Raw genomic sequence first — 16,878 nt, 5'->3', positions numbered from 1 at the left:
ATTCGAACAAATAGAAATTATAGAAGTGGGCAAAAATTCGTTAAAAATAAACAAGATTAAGCAAACATGAACTGCCAAAACAACTGTAATGGAAGATTGGGAAAATTGCTTAATTCGGTAATCCGCGTGAGGGCAGTTCCCGCTTTACGGCATTGCTGGGGTCTCAGATCTTCCAACGACAATGGAAACTTAAGAGATTTGCAACCCAAATATGGATATTCCTTTAACCGAATACTATATATAAAGATTAACGAAACCCCTTTTTTCGATCTGTAACTTATTTTCTCTGTCGATTTGTTTCTGTTGAAACAGAGACACAGAAGAGGAGGAGGAGTTGGTGGTGGTGGTGAGGGAGGGAGGGAGGGAGGGAGATAGATGGGAATGACGAAGGAATCAAGTAGGAAGTGTTCACACTGTGGGAACAATGGACATAATTCAAGGACATGCAATGAGAAGGTTGGGATGAAGCTTTTTGGTGTAAGGATTTTGAGAAAAGAGGATGAAATTCTGAAGAAGAGCTTGAGTATGGATAATTTGAGGACATGCACGGTTGATCAGGGCTCCTCTGATCCTGGGTATCTATCAGATGGACCTGTTCATACAAGAAGAACCACCAGCACACATGAAAGGAAAAGGGGTACTTCTTTATTTCACCCCTTAATTAATCTCTTTATGCTTTATTGATTTTGTTCTTCTATATTATAAACATTATTTTAATGAAAAGTTTGGTTGAATTTTGAGAACAGGGCGATTCCTCTTCATATTTCTAATATTTTGATTCTGGCTCTTATGGGTTTTGGAGATTTGTTCCCCTTTTTGCCTTAATAAGCATGATGTGTTCTTCAATTGGCATCCTGGAATTTTTTATCTCAGAACTTGAGTTTAAAGCCTTTCCATGAATTTGATTTTAGTGTAGGCTGCATATTTGAAAATATGATTGAATGAATTCCACCCACTCTTATCTTCATCAAACATAAATAAATGGTTTCCTGCATTACTACATTGTCTATCTATATTTCAATGCTCAAGAGTCAGGATTGAATACCAGTTATTGTTTGATTCAGAAATGTTTCGGTAAGTAGTTCTTCAAGTTATGAAAAGAACTGGTGTTTCTCAGATGTGGTGAGAACGAAATGAAATCGAGAAGCAAAACAGCTAAAAATATGAACTTGGATTAATTAGAACCTAGGAATGAATAGCTTGATGCGAAAATTCAGAAGTAATAGCTTCCTCCTTCGTTACCAAGTTCCCTGCAATAATGAAAGGATAATATCAGAAAGATATCAAATATTTTGACTAATTTCCACCGGATATTAGATTTAGATGAGAATTATATGATGATACAGTAGTGTTTAGTTTAAGTCCTTTCTTATGATTGGTCTGTTTCATAATCAATGGACAGGAGAGTTAGTAGGGGAATTTAGGTAGTCTTGTTTTTAAGTGTGTTTTTGTATTGTGTATGAAAGGAGCCTTTTGTAAGGATTGAATTGTTTTGAGAGCTTGAGAACTTTTCCCCTCTAAAGTTGGGTACCTTTCATCTCCTTCTTGCTTGAAATGTTGATGGGATTGAGTGCTCTCTACTTTTCTTACCAAACACTAATTCCTTTCTTTCCCTCAGGGGTGCCATGGACAGAAGAAGAACACCGAACTTTCCTAGCGGGATTAGAGAAACTTGGGAAAGGTGACTGGAGAGGAATTTCAAAGAACTTTGTGACCACCAGAACACCAACCCAAGTTGCCAGCCATGCTCAGAAATATTTTCTCAGGCAGGCTTTATCCAATAAGAAGAAGCGTCGATCAAGCCTTTTCGATGTGGCCATTCAAAACGTAGTAATTCCTCTTGCCCTTCATTTTTTTTTTTTAATGAAAAATTCCTTACTCCTTCATTAATGAATTTCAGGAGCTTTAATCCTGAAATCATCTCCCTCCCTCCCTCCCTCCCTCCTTCCTCTTATTTTGGTCTTTAACTTTCAAATTCTAATCTTGAAGTGTTGGATATACAGGGGCCAGCTTCACAAACTGCACATGCTTCGCCCCTTGCAAGAACCAATGAAGCCTCAGAGCAGGTAAAATTATTCTCTCATGATGTACTCATCAAGAGATCAAGAGATTGTCAATTGAAACATATTTTTATCTTTGTGTAATGTTTTTTTATATCAGATGCTTCAGGCAGGTGTGTCAGCTCAAATTACAGCCAAAGTAGCTGGTCTAGGATTGGAATCTCCACCAATCAGCCCGATATCCGCAACTGCTGGTGCTCCCAATCTCAACAGGATCCCATATACGGTACAAGTTAAGAGCTAACCATCTTCCTTTCTTTGAAATTTCATTTTTCCTGTTGAACTTTAATGAGGACTTACAATTCCATAATAATAATGAGTTTTGCATGCCTTTGTCCCATCCTGTTTTTCATTAGGATTTGAGGTAGTCTTTCACACCATTAACTTGCGTCTATTTCCATAAACCAAAGTGATAGGCAACCTTGAAGAATGCAACAACTTCTGTTTTTCCTTTTTCTCCCTATTGTTATACTAATATTTGATTTCTTGAACAGGCACGATTTGATGGCATGAGACTGAACTATCCACCAGTTAAAATCTTTCCAACAGTATCTTACATCCCAGTGATGAATTATCCCAACCAAGGCTACACATACCGACCTAAAGTACACAACAACCTCGCTCCATGTGCACTCATTCCATCACAGTTGCCCGTCAATCCATTACCTCAACTCCCACAATGTGTATCTCAGACAGATCCTGGGGCTTCAACTGCAGTGAACACTGATCTAGGTTTGAGTGTCACACCAACTCAACCGCCTGACCGAGACAAGTTGTCGTCTCAGCCATCCAATTTCGGTGGGGCTATTAGTGTTGTCTGAGTTCTGTTTGGGCAGATGAAGTAGCTCTATTTGTCTTCTCATATTTTCTATTAATTAGAAATTAGATAATGGAATTCTTTATCAGCTTTCCCAACGAAAATGAAAATGAAAATGAAAGCTGTTGATTCTATGTCTCTTAAGTTCATCTATGCTTTGATTTTACTTGTGATTTCCTGTATCTTAGATATTATAAATTTCTATTCCTCTATAAACAGATAGGCTACTCTGGAGGATAATAGAGCCAGGATCTTGTATAGCTTATGCAGTAGAGATGGTTTTAATCACAATAGTATGCTGTCAAATATCTGATTAAATTATGGGTTAAGGCGAATTCAACCCTGTTCGACTTAATTCCCATCCACAGTGTTTTGTGTACCTCATTGCTTTGACAAGAATCAAGTGTACTGGTGTTCCTGTTCAACAAAGGATGGTAATTTTTTATTTGGAAAATATTGAAGATAATATAAGTTGATTAGAGCTTGGATTCCATCCAAATCAACCTCACTTGATGATTTCAATTTTTAACTATTTGGGCAAGAAAATGCAGGTTTCTTAATTATGGAAAATCATTGCAGCATCAAGCTGCTTACATTCAGGTTTTATTATACTAAAAAACATTAGAACTATTACATCAATGATCAACAAGTGGATTAGATACATGCTTGAATTCCCATCTCTGATTGCATGATCTCTTCAAAGGCTTTCATGTTGGAACGAGTCAGACCCAATGTTAGGATCTTGTTCTTACTACCCTTTATGTGGCTATTGACCAAAACAAGGTCCTTTTGTGGAATTGGAGCTCCAATTTGCGTGAGAACTCCACAACCAAAATCAATATCATTGGACAGAAATGTAGACCATTTGTTGCCAATAAATGCTGTATCCAGTAGTAGTTCTGTAGTTGATGCTTTTACAGTGTCTAGGCATGATTGAACGTTTTCCAAGTAATCATCAAGTGATTGAATGAAGTTCAATTCAAGTGCCCTTTTCATCAAATCAACTGCAAACCACAGTGGCCTTTCTATTAGTTCTCCTGCACTACATTCACAATGTGCAAGAAACAGGGCATTGCCGAATACCCTTTTGGAAATGATGGACCAAATCGATGCCGTCCATCTAAAATGATAAATAGCTTCGATTGATCAGAAGGGTTCATTTTAAGGGCCTTGGTTCGTGCTCGCCATATAAATGCCATGATCAATTGGAAATCTGTAGCACTAGTAGTACCCTTTATGGTTTCATCCTCCATAGCAGCTATATTCTTCAGTTGCATCAATTTTTGGAGGTCAAAACAGAAGGATTTGAATACAGATTGTTCATTCAGTGGTACAACTGGAGAAATAATTTCAGGGTTGTCTTCAATTTTAAAGGGTTGTTTTGGTTTTGGCTTCAGCATAGATCTATCTAAAAATGGAACAACACTTAAGGGTAAGCCTCTTGCAATTTCACCCCATGACTTCATAAATTCTCTCATTGATGCTCCATCGCACATGCAATGGTTCACTAGTAATCCAACAACAAAGCCTCCACACTGGAACCTTGTCACCTAAATGCAATTAAAACAACATCAATTTAGGATATATTGTAATATCCCGCTTCTTAAACCCGGTCTGATTTCGTGGTTGAACCGGTTTAACTATGCAGGAACCGAGCCAGAGGATATTAGAGCGGGTTCCTTATGGGCTATGATGGCACGGGTGACCTTAAACACCGGCTGGCCCGACAAGTCCGAGCCAGTGCCAGAAGAAACGGGAATGCCCAAACCGTGTACGTGCACCTACCATAAGGCTATGTACGGATAGAACAGGTATTATATCCGTATTTTAAGGTATATACGTATGCTACATCGTATGCTTGGGGTAGGGTCCGAACCCGGTCAAAATCCCATGTCTTGACTCTCAGGTGGGTATAACAGGTGGGTACACCCACCCACCTGAGTGACCCATCCGACACTATTCACTTAATTAGGAATAGTATATAAGACTTTATGATTTCTTTTCTTTCCATTTATTAACCTCGTACGTTTGGTGAGAAAAGTAAAGAGGAGAGAGAAAAGAAAGGGAAGAAGAAGGGAAGAGGAAAAAAGGAAGGATTTCAGTGGCGCCGAAGCTCGATCTTGCCATTCCGGTGCCGGGAGAGTAATCTTCAACTCGAGATCTACAGTTGGAGGTAAGAAAAGTTGGGTTTTATGAACTTTAACCATACCCACGCTTTAAACCCTTGATTCGAGTACGGTTTCTTAAGATCTTGTAAACACCCTTTGAAATGATGAATCTAAGGTTTAATAGATGATTTATGTGTTGATCTTGAAGGATTTGAAGAGATATTGACATGGTAGAAGAAGCATTGTGAGTTGGAAGTGATTTGGAGGGTTTGAAGTCATTCTTGAGCAAAGAAGGTAAGATGGTTCCCCTCACTTGAATCTAACTTAGATCTAAGCTAGAACCATCCTATAGGACTTTAAAGGTGTGAAGAATGGGTTGAGAAAAGCCCTATTTGGGTCCCCAAGGAATGGAGGAAGTTGAGAAGAAACTGGGGTTTTCCCGCCAAAACCGGCGGGTACAACCGGCGGGTCCCTACCCGCCTGAGAGCACCCACCTGAGAGGGCAAGGGGTCCCTGGCCAAACCGGCGGGTAGGACCGGCGGGTCCATACCCGCCGGTCCAAACCGGCGGGTAGGACCGGTGGGTAGACAGCCCACCTGTCCGACCCACCTGAGTGGCCCCGAAGGTGATCCGTAGGTCCGATCGAGCCCAAATCGGACGTGTGACCTTCTTTCGACGTTCTAAACACGATTTTGACATCGGATTTCATTAATTTTGATTCTAAAATGGTGAAATACTAACCCCGCTCGATTTTGTTAGGTTCACCAAAGCCTACCCGATTCGCTCCGGATCTCACCCGTACCGAGCGGGACTCCTTGTACGCTACAGGTAAGTGGAGAGAGGACGTTTGGCCTTGTTCGAGGCATTTGTTTGGCATTCATATAACTATATCTAATTTAGTCATGTCATCATGAATATGCTATATAGATTAGTCATTTCACCCATTGATGTGCATTTATGCTATGTTTACTTTTCAAATGCAAATTGAATGAGATGTTATATGTTGAATGTGGACATCATGATGCATAATGCATTGGTAGACTAGATGCCGTGGTCGGCTTGGAAACGAATGCATGGGTGGCCCGTGGTATGGGACACGGAGGCACTATGCAGTCGTACTACATATAGGAGCATGCGGTATTAGGATTCTCACCATCCCCGTGCTACGACCCTTCCCAACAGGGGTTAAGGTGTTGGGTTGCCATTTGGGGGGAAGCAGGGGTCGCGGTTGTCGGACACTGTGGCGGTTAGGCATTACGCCCGGTGAGTCATGTAGGACAGCCGGCAACCCCGGTGGTACATTCAAGAGGGCCAATCGTACTGCTTTTAAATTGCTGGAGTCAGCACTGTCATTTAATTTATTTACATTCTGTTGAGAGCCGGTGGACGGCATTGTCTTTATCTTTCCGAGTACTCACGGTGGGCCTTCTCCAACAGCCCTATGGGCGTATCGCGGGAGGGAGTTCGCGGCTCGTACCCGGAGTATACGCGCACTGTGGTTGTAGTAGCACTAAAACCAAAGACTTAGTAATGTTGATTAGGTGTATGTGATTTAAAATGAATTGCATGGCATGTAGTGCATATGATGTGTTGTGTTGTGTGGACTGTTGTGTGTGGTCCACCTCTCTACTTACTGGGCTAGTGAGCTCATTCCACGTGTACACCCCTTTTTTTTTAGATGATTTTGCAGGTCATGCATCTGAGGAGCATGGGGTGGGTCCCACAGTCGAGTTTCCTGAAGAGGACTGGTGGACCCCTGAGGAGTTTGAGCACGGCGTAGACTGCGCATGTGAGGGCTGTGCTGCGGGACAGCAGTTCTGAGGCCGAGCTGAGCTCCAGCCTTGATACCGAGCCGAGTTGAGTACTCTGATGATTTTGATGAATTCTTGTATATACTTGATATTTGAACTTTATTCTTTTTGTGTATATATCATGCCTTCGGGCCCAAATGTATATAATTATTGTATCACCATTTGGGTATCAAGTATATGGGAATTATTTACAGGTAAAACTTAGTCTTCCGCTGATCTGATGAATTGATGTTAGTGTGTGTATGCTGTGGTGGAATACAGTATCTGATGATCCTGGCAGGTTTGGGTTAACCGGTGTTAACTCGGTCACCGCTCCGGTTCAGGGTGAACGGGGTGTGACAAACGGTGGTATCAGAGCGTGATGCTCTGCTTCACTCACAGCATACCATTAGAATCCCGTAGACTCTATAATAGGAAAATGGGGTTGGACTAATATAAAAGCTTTAAAGATTTAAAAGTCAAAGAAAGAAAGTATAAAAGTGGGGTTATATTATAAGTTGCATTCATGGCATGCGTGAGTGTAGATAAAAGGTGATTAGGATGGTACTATAACCTATAAAGTGCTATTTTGATGAAATTTCGGCAGCATAACGGCGTAAAATGGGATTTCCAAAAATTTTACACAAACACCTGATAAATAACAGATAATAATATAACAAAAAGTACAGATAGAAAAATCACATCACCACAAAACTACACAGGTACTCCACATATGAAAATACCACAAAATCCACTATCCAAAGATATTTTATTCCATAAATGAAACCAGTTCAGTACAGATACAAGGAACGAATGAATAAATATACAATGTCTACAAATAAAGAGAAAATGGGTGAACAGCTGGGTGGGGAAGCCAAGCCCTCACTGGTCGTCGTCATCATCGTCGATGATCACCACGTTCGCTGGAGGCCTGGAGTTAACGTCGAAGCGGTGATCGTAATAATCGAACCTCGCGTTCACCACCTGTACCTCCCTCCGAAGCCGGCCATAGTCTGCTGAGATAGCATTGGCCCTGGTGTCCAAGTCCTGACCCAGCCTACGGAAGGAATCCTCCAAGGTGGTCTGCCTGGAGGCAATCTCGTCCAGCCGCCTCAGTATCTGAACCTGGCCATCCTGCAAGGCCCGCATGGAGGCTGTCCTGACCTCATAGTCGTAGTCACCACTTCCAGGTGGTGAGGCTCCATATGGTGGGGCTGCAGCTCTGGAAGAACTAGGACCCGGACCTCTCGACTCCTGAGGCGCCTCCTCAGGAATGCTGCCACCCATCAGATCCTCCTCCTCATCCTGAGGAACGTAGTCCTCATCCTCCTCACTGGACTCCTCCTCCATGGGGACATCCTCCATAGGGGCAGCCCTCCTACCCCTACCTCTCCGAGTTCCTGATCTAGGAGGTGAATCCATGAGGGTATGGAGACTCATCTTCAAGAGGTTGCTCCGATCAAACCTATCAGCCGGAGTCTTCCCCTCCTCTCCGCTCAGATTCACCCCGAAGAACTCGAAGATCCTGGTGAGGATCCTGTCGTAGGGGAATCCTCCGTCCTCTGGGTGGGAAGCATGGTGCTCCATCGCTCGGAGGATGATATAGGGAAGGCACAAGTGCTCCCCGCCTCCCTCTGCGGCTGTAAAGATACAAAATGCAATGAAAGCCGCCATGAAACCTACCTGGTTCCGATGACCTCCTCTGGGGAGCAGGTTGAACTGGATCAACCGGGCGAAGAGACGGACCTCAGGGAAGAAAGATGTCTCGGACTCCGGGCGACTGCTGCTGCCGCAGATGGTCTCGTAGATGAAGTCCGGCGTCTCCATGTTCATGAACGGTCCCTGGGGCCTACTCCTGGGGGGACTGTAGTATCGGTATCCCGCCGTTGATATGCCCAGGATACTGGCCAAGGTGCCTACCGTCAGCTGGATATCCACTCCCTTCACCAAGCTGCTGATGGTGAACTCTCCGTACGGATACGACACCTCCAAGTTATAATAAAACCGACGGACGAGCTGCTCGTAGCATGGTCGGTCCACCTGAAGAATAGAGTCCCAGCCCAATGCTGAGAACCTCTCCTGAAGCCTGGCCTTGTGGAAGTCCTCGACTACCACGGTCTTTTCCATCAACACTGACCCCTTCAGGAAGTTAGGCCAGTTGGCTGCGGCCTCTGCACTAGTGAAGTGCTCCTCATCATAGTCTGATGGGTCAGACTGGGCAGGTGCAGGTCTCCCTGTGCGAGGAGCTGAAGAGCTGGTCTCCGCACTCTTCCGCTTAGAAGCGGTGGTCTTGCATCGAACGCCAGAGGAAGATGGTCCTTTGCCGGTGCGTGGCGACATTCTGGCAATAAGGAAAGAAAGTAGGGTTAGTACAGAAAGGAAAGGACAGCAGCATTAAGAAGGGGAAATCCAAAATTCAATTCATGCAAAATGGGGACCGGCGACAATCCGGCAACGATGGGAAACTTAGGATATGAAACATGGTAGATGACAACGCATAGAAACATGCCAAAACAGTAAAATGACAGCAAAGGAGAGAATGAGCATAAATAACATGGAAGGGTTCGGTTTCGATTCACCAACCCATTCATAGTGAAGTAAAAGTTGAAACCTAGGGTCTAGAACGAAATGCCACAGTAGTGGGATGTTGAAATTTTCAAGAACATACCCCAAATAGGTTATGGAATTAGAAGAATACAAGTATGGGATGAAAACTTAAGAAACCAAGACAAAAAAAGGGATTTTCATGGAAATACATGGGGATTTCAAGCATAATGGATGATTCAATGAAATCTAAATTATATCTAGCGTAAAACAAGTGAAATGCATTACAAAGAAGTCGTCAATTGGAGAAAAAGAGTAAGGATTGAAGAAACCCCCAAATTTGGGAACCTAGGGCACCAATTTGGGGTTTTCTCCAAATAAAGAGAGATAATTCCTATAAACTACAAATGAGCACAGTGGAATCATCACAAACACATGGTAATACTATTCTATGGTGGAAAATATGGAAAGGAAGCTTAGAAAGTAAACCCTATACATGCATTTCACCCAAATAGAAATTCTGAGAAAAAAGGAAGAAGAAGAACTTACTTGAATGAAGAAGGAGTTGACTCTTCACTAAAGCACCGAGTGGATGAGTGGAACTGCAAGTAGAAGCGCTGAGTAGACTCCCAAGATCGCCCAAAAGGAAAAGGAAGAAAGAGAGGGGAGAGGGTGAGAGTGACAGGCAGAACAGGGCCCTTCAGGCCCTGTTCGTGTTTTAACACGGGCAAGACCGGCGGGTCAGACTGACGGGTCCCTACCCGCCGGTGCCACCCACCGGTTTGGGGTGCTGGGACCGGCCGGTTCATCCCGCCGGTTCATCCCACCGCCGGTTCATCCCACCGGTTAGGACAGAAGGGAAAATTTTGAAAATTTTCCTTCTTTGTCTTTTCCCTTCTTTTCTCCTATTATGTTTTCATTGGTTTTATGGTGGATATTATTCCTATGATCAATGTGCTATGGTCAAGTGGGACCATTAGCATGTATGTTGTGGACTTTGCCTGTATCTTGGAATTGAGCTATGATTAATTACAGGCTATCATACACTACAACACCTCATATAATGGCATATGATTGTGTGCCTAAAGCAGTTCTACGGTGTTTAACCATTATGGTGTGTGATATGTTCCAGGTACAGGGATACGATGGTACGTACTAGATCCGGTAGTAATGCCCGAGGTACCTCGCGGGGTCCTCGTCGGGTCGGTCGACCACAAAATCCCAGAGGGTCCCGTTCTGTGGGGCATACCTCACCTCCACTACCTCCAGAGACCCTTGGTCAGGGTGGGGCACATGGGGACCCACCTATGACTGCACTCCCGGACCCTCCACCGGTTATCACACCGGGAGATGTTGCTACAATAATTCAGCAGTCCCAACAAGCTTTCCAACAACAAATGCTTCAGCAACAGCAAGCATTTATGACTGCCATCCAGCAACAGTTGGATTTTTCTCAACCGGGTCAACCTCCCCGGGTACTCACCCCACGGGACCCACCTGTAGGGTCGGGAACGGGACCAAAAGTGGGTACACCTCCAATTCCACCATTCGGTATTCCTCAGCATGGGATGCCTCATCCATACTCCTACTATCCTGCCTATGCTCCTAACTTCCCGACGACGAGTAATACGTCAAGGGTGGTAGAGTCGTTCAAGAGGAACTTACCACCGGTATTCTCTAAGGTGGGGAGTGATCCTCTAGAACCGGATCAATGGATCCAAGAATTGGAGAAGATATTTGAGGTGCTTGAGTGCACGGATGCCCAGAAGCTCATCTGTGCTGGGTTATAACTCAAGAAAGAGGCAAATTCGTGGTGGCAAGCTTCCAAGCCTATATTGATGGCTGCTCATCCAGAACCTACTTGGGAGCAGTTTAAGGAATTGTTCTTGGATAACCATTATCCGCGCAGTTTCAGAGATCGGAAGGAGACTGAGTTCATGGCCTTAACTCAAGGAGGTAAGACTGTCCTTGAGTATCAGCAACAGTTCGAAAGTTTATTCCATTTTGCCCCAAGGCATATGCGAACAGCTGAAGAGAAGGCACAAGGTTCCTAAAGGGCCTAAAAGCGTCTATTGGGTCGGTGCTGGAAGTCTTGGATTTGACCGATTATGGCCAGATTGTACAGAAGGCCAAAATAATGGAAGATAAGCAAAAGGGTGAACAGTCCCTCACTCCTGGACTGTGGAAGAGATCAAATCCATTCCCAGATGTGGGAAATTCCTCCAAGGCATACCGCGGGTCATACAGTTCTGAGCCTATGTACAGGCAGCCCTATAGGCCATCTGGTTACCCTTCTAGGCCGGTTGGTGGTTCGGGTTCTACTTCTTTTCGCCCGAACACTAGTGTGGCACCTACAGCTTCAAGGCCACCTCGACCTCCATCTGCAGCGGGTCAAGTGCCGAGGGGCCCCGCTCCAGTTCTGACGTCTCAGATTCGTTGTTTCAACTGCCATTCCTATGGGCATTATGCGAAAGACTGTCGGGCCCGACCAGCCTTACCCTCCAGTCAGCCCTCTGCGTACCGACCTCCCTTACCTCGAGGCAGTCAACCGCAGGGAAGGATGTATGCCCTATCAGCCGAGGAAGCTGAGGCTAGTACAGAAGTTGTAGCAGGTACATTTTAAATTAAGAAGTTCATTATGATTAATATTGATGACCTGCTGAAATTATATACATTGTTATACTAGGTATTCTACCCATATTGGGCATACCAGCCTATGTTTTATTTGATTCAGGAGCTACTCATTCATTCGAATCCAAGAGGTTTGTAGGGAAGCTTGGGATGTCACCCAGGATCCTAGACCAGGGAATGATTGTTAGTATGCCTACTGGTAAAATTGCACAGTTGAAGGAAGTGTATGGACCCTGCCCGGTGGAGATTAGTGGAAAGAACTTTGATGCACAACTCATTAAATTCAATATGCAGAATTTTGATGTTATATTGGGTATGGATTGGTTGTCGGCTCATCGAGCTAACGTGATCTGTGCGGAAAGGCTGATTAAGGTGACAGATGTCGAAGGGAAAGAGTGGGTGTACCGAGCAGACACAATGAAAAGGGTGAGGAAGGTCCTCGTCTCCGCTCTCCAAGCGGTAAAGTTGCTAGAAAGTGGATGTCAGGGTTTCATAGCCTCGGTACTCGATGTTGATGCGAGAGTTACACCTCTAGAAGAAGTAAAAGTGGTTAAGGAGTTTCCCGATGTTTTCCCAGATGATCTGATGCATTTACCACCTGATAGAGAGTTGGAGTTTGCCATAGACTTGACTCCTGGAGCAGCTCCAGTATCTAAGGCTCCATATAGGATGGCACCAGCTGAATTGAAGGAGTTGCAGATGCAGTTGCAGGAACTATTGGAAAAGGGGTTTATTCGCCCAAGTGTTTCACCTTGGGGTGCCCCGGTGTTGTTTGTCAAGAAGAAGGATGGTAGTTTGCGTATGTGCATAGATTACCGGGAGTTGAATAAGCTAACCATTAAGAACCGGTATCCATTCCCACGCATTGATGATTTATTCGATCAGTTGCAAGGAGCCAGGGTATTTTCGAAGATAGACCTTTGGTCCGGCTATTATCATCTCAAGATAAAGAGTAGTGATATACCCAAAACAAAATTTAGGACTCGATACGGTCATTATGAGTTCCTAGTGTTGTCCTTTGGGTTAACCAATGCACCGGAAACATTCATGGATCTAATGAATCGAGTATTTCAGGATGTGCTCGACAAATGGGTAATTGTTTTTATTGACGATATCTTGATCTACTCCAAGACCGAGGAGGAGCACACTCAACACTTGAGAATGGTGTTACAGAGGTTGAGAGATCAATAGTTATTTGCCAAGTACAGCAAGTGTGAATTCTGGCTTGAACAAGTTGGATTCCTGGGGCACGTAGTGTCTAAAGCTGGAATCGAAGTAGATCCTGCTAAGGTGAAAGCAGTAGTGGAATGGGAAAGCCCCAAGAATGTTATTGAAATTAGAAGCTTCTTGGATTTGGCTGGATACTACCGGCGTTTCATCGAGAATTTTGCTCGGATCTCTGCACCAATGACCAAGTTGACTAAAAAGGGTGTGAAATTCGACTGGGCAGCGGAATGTGAGAAGAGCTTCCAAGAATTGAAAGAGAAGTTGGTGACTGCCCCTGTGCTAACTATTCCTGAAGGCACAGGTGGAATGACGGTCTACAGCGATGCTTCCAAAGTTGGTTTGGGTTGTGTTCTCATGCAACGCGGGAAGGTAATAGCATATGCATCCTGACAACTAAAGGAATATGAGAAGAATTACCCCACTCATGACTTGGAACTAGCCGCAGTCATTTTTGCCCTTAAGATCTGGCGACATTATTTGTATGGGAAAAAGTGTGAGATATACAGTGACCACAAGAGCCTCAAATACTTCTTCACCCAGAAGGATTTGAATATGAGACAGAGAAGATGGCTGGAACTCATGAATGATTATGACTGCGATATTCAGTATCATCCCGGCAAGGCTAATGTAGTGGCAGATGCATTGAGTCGGAAGACACAGACTGTGTCGCTTTCATGCTTAGCAGTCAGCTCACCACTGGTGCAAGAGGCGATGCTAATGGATGAGACCCTCTTATATGAAGGGGCAACCCTAGAGCTTGAACCTCAACCAGAAAACCTTAAATGGTTGACGGTATCCTTATCGGCTCTACAGGTGCATCCGGCAATTAGACAAGAGGTGATAATGAAGCAACCCTTGGATCCTGAATTGCAGCGGATCAGAGTTAAGGTTCAAGACCAAACAATGAACGACCCAGATTTTACTTTAGCCAGTGATGGGGCATTGATGTTTCGAGACAGATTGTGTGTACCCGATGATTTGGATATACAGGATAAAATCGTGAGAGAAGCACATAGCTCCGAGTACTCACTTCATCCAGGAAGTACCAAAATGTACAAAGACCTCAAACAGAGTTATTGGTGGCCAAGCATGAAAGTCACCATAGCTTTGTATGTGGCGACTTGTCTTACCTGCCAGAAGGTGAAAGCTGAGAGGCATCGACCTTATGGTACTCTTCAGCCACTCTCAGTACCAGAATGGAAGTGGGAAAGGATTACAGTGGACTTCATCACCGGACTACCATGTACACCTAAGGGAATGGATGCGATATGGGTGATTGTGGATCGGCTTACCAAGACTGCCCACTTCATTCCTATCAAGACCAAGTTCTCCATGACCAGACTAGCACAACTTTACATGGACAACATAGTGCGATTACACGGAGTGCCAGTGAGCATTGTTTCAGATAGGGACCCAAGGTTCACTTCCAGATTTTGGAAAAGTTTACAGCGTGCCTTGGGATCGCAACTGAAATTGAGTACAGCTTTTCACCCACAGACGGATGGTCAGTCGGAGAGAATCATACAAATATTAGAAGACATGCTCAGGGCATGTGCAATGGAGATGAGTGGCAGTTGGGAAGAATATATACCTCTTATGGAGTTTGCATATAATAATAGTTACCAAGCTACAATTGGGATGGCTCCATATGAGGCGTTATATGGCAGAAAGTGCAGAACTCCTTTGTATTGGAATGAGGTAGGTGAACGTCGAATGTTAGGACCTGAGATGATCCAAATGACTTGTGACAAAGTCGACGTTATTAGAGAACGGATTAAAGCAGCTCAGTCCCGTCAAAAGGGCTATGCGGACACCCGCAGGAAGGATATTGAATTTCAGCCAGGGGAAAAAGTATTTCTCAAGATCTCTCCTACTAAAGGTTTGCAAAGGTTTCACAGAAAGGGGAAGTTGAGCCCAAGATACATGGGACCATTTGAGATCTTGTCCCGGGTTGGCTCAGTAGCCTACATGCTTGCCCTGCCACCTTCGCTTGGAAATGTTCACAATGTATTCCATGTATCCATGCTGAAGAAGTACGTGCATGATCCATCTCATGTACTACCCGTGGAACCAGAGTACCTAGAAGCTGATATGACCTACACAGAACAGCCAGCTGAAATTTTGGACCGGAAGGTGAAAACCCTTCGCAACCGCTCCATTTCCTATGTAAAGGTGCGATGGGCTGATCATTCACTTGAAGAAGCATCTTGGGAGGTAGAAGAAGAAATCCGAGCCAAGTACCCTCATCTTTTTGATCAACCAGGTACGCAATTTCGAGGACGAAATTTTTCAGAAGGGGGGGGTAATGTAATATCCCACTTCTTAAACCCGGTCTGATTTCGTGGTTGAACCGGTTTAACCATGCAGGAACCGAGCCAGAGGATGTTAGAGCGAGTTCCTTATGGGCTATGATGGCACGGGTGACCTTAAACACCGGCTGGCCCGACAAGTCCGAGCCAGTGCCAGAAGAGACGGGAGTGCCCAAACCGTGTACGTGCACCTACCATAAGGCTATGTACGGATAAACAGGTATTATATCTGTATTTTAAGGTATATACGTATGCTACATCGTATGCTTGGGGTGGGGTCCGAGCCGAGGTCCGAACCCGGTCAAAATCCCATGTCTTGACTCTCAGGTGGGTATAACAGGTGGGTACCCCACCCACCTGTGTGACCCATCCGACACTATTCACTTAATTAGGAATAGTATATAAGACTTTATGATTTCTTTTCTTTCCATTTATTACCCTCGTACGTTTGGTGAGAAAAGTAAAGAGGAGAGAGAAAAGAAAGGGAAGAAGCAAGGAAGAGGAAGAGAGGAAGGATTTCAGCGGCGCCGAAGCTCGATCTTGCCATTCCGGTGCCGGAGAGTAATCTTCAACTCTAGATCTACAGTTGGAGGTAAGAAAAGTTGGGTTTTATGAACATTCACCATACCCGAGCTTTAAACCCTTGATTCGAGTATGGTTTCTTAAGATCTTGTAAACACCCTTTGAAATGATTAATCTAAGGTTTAATAGATGATTTATGTGTTGATCTTGAAGGATTTGAAGAGATATTGACAAGGTAGAAGGAGCATTGTGAGTTGGAAGTGATTTGGAAGGTTTGAAGTCATTCTTGAGCAAAGAAGGTAAGATGGTTCCCCTCACTTGAATCTAACTTAGATCTAAGCTAGAACCATCCTATAGGACTTTAAAGGTGTGAAGAATGGGTTGAGAAAAGCCCTATTGGGGTCCCCAAGGAATGGAGGGAGTTGAGAAGAAACTGGGGTTTTTCCGCCAAAACCGGCGGGTACAACCGGCAGGTCCCTACCCGCCTGAGAGCACCCACCTGAGAGGGGGGGTCCCTGGCCAAACCGGCGGGTCCATACCCGCCGGTCCAAACCGGCGGGTAGGACCGGTGGGTAGACAGCCCACCTGTCTGACCCACCTGAGTGGCCCCGAAGGTGATCCGTAGGTCCGATCGAGCCCAAATCGGACGGGTGACCTTCTTTCGACGTTCTAAACACGATTTTGACATCGGATTTCATTAATTTTGATTCTAAAATGGTGAAGTACTAACCCCGCTCAATTTTGTTAGGTTCACCAAAGCCTACCCGATTCGCTCCGGATCTCACCCGTACCGAGCGGGACTCCTTGTACGCTACAAGTAAGTGGAGAGAGGACGTTTGGCATTATTTCAAGGCATTTGTTTGGCATTCA

General features: G+C 44.5%; 2 protein-coding genes across 6 annotated transcripts; one reads left to right on the top strand and one right to left on the bottom strand.

Annotated features, from left to right (window-relative positions):
• The first annotated feature begins 372 nt into the window (after positions 1-372).
• Positions 373-3,168, top strand: LOC122080257 (probable transcription factor At5g61620). 5 transcript variants are annotated; one of them, XM_042647205.1, is made up of 5 exons: positions 373-637; positions 1,619-1,827; positions 2,004-2,066; positions 2,170-2,292; positions 2,555-3,168. In XM_042647205.1, the coding sequence occupies exons 1-5, from the start codon at positions 376-378 to the stop codon at positions 2,879-2,881; spliced, it is 984 nt and encodes a 327-aa protein (XP_042503139.1). In that variant the 5' UTR covers positions 373-375; the 3' UTR covers positions 2,882-3,168. The 5 variants fall into 5 exon arrangements, with proteins under 5 accessions (XP_042503139.1, XP_042503136.1, XP_042503138.1 ...); XM_042647202.1 differs by having other exon boundaries at positions 2,161-2,292; XM_042647204.1 differs by having other exon boundaries at positions 1,619-1,830.
• Positions 3,169-3,531: 363 nt separating this feature from the next.
• Positions 3,532-4,355, bottom strand: LOC122077917 (omega-hydroxypalmitate O-feruloyl transferase-like). The gene is made up of 2 exons (XM_042643808.1): positions 3,961-4,355; positions 3,532-3,919 (listed from the first exon to the last, which is right to left on the bottom strand). The coding sequence occupies exons 1-2, from the start codon at positions 4,353-4,355 to the stop codon at positions 3,532-3,534; spliced, it is 783 nt and encodes a 260-aa protein (XP_042499742.1).
• Between the last annotated feature and the right edge of the window lie 12,523 nt (positions 4,356-16,878).

The sequence above is a fragment of the Macadamia integrifolia genome, chromosome 5 (assembly GCF_013358625.1).
Source record: "Macadamia integrifolia cultivar HAES 741 chromosome 5, SCU_Mint_v3, whole genome shotgun sequence".
NCBI classification, from domain to species: Eukaryota; Viridiplantae; Streptophyta; class Magnoliopsida; order Proteales; family Proteaceae; genus Macadamia; species Macadamia integrifolia.
This window is presented reverse-complemented; position numbering and strand designations above follow the sequence as displayed.

What these genes read in the sequence shown, in the direction of transcription:
- LOC122080257 (XM_042647201.1), top strand. Translation starts at nt 376, where the DNA reads ATGGGAATGACGAAGGAATCAAGTAGGAAGTGTTCACACTGTGGGAAC. An exon ending in CCAATGAAGCCTCAGAGCAG is followed by an intron (nt 2,067 to 2,160) that starts GTAAAATTATTC and finishes TTTTTATATCAG; the next exon opens with ATGCTTCAGGCAGGTGTGTC. An exon ending in GGATCCCATATACGGTACAA is followed by an intron (nt 2,293 to 2,554) that starts GTTAAGAGCTAA and finishes TTTCTTGAACAG; the next exon opens with GCACGATTTGATGGCATGAG.
- LOC122077917 (XM_042643808.1), bottom strand. Translation starts at nt 4,355, where the DNA reads ATGAGAGAATTTATGAAGTCATGGGGTGAAATTGCAAGAGGCTTACCC. An exon ending in GGTCCATCATTTCCAAAAGG is followed by an intron (nt 3,920 to 3,960) that starts GTATTCGGCAAT and finishes TTGTGAATGTAG; the next exon opens with TGCAGGAGAACTAATAGAAA.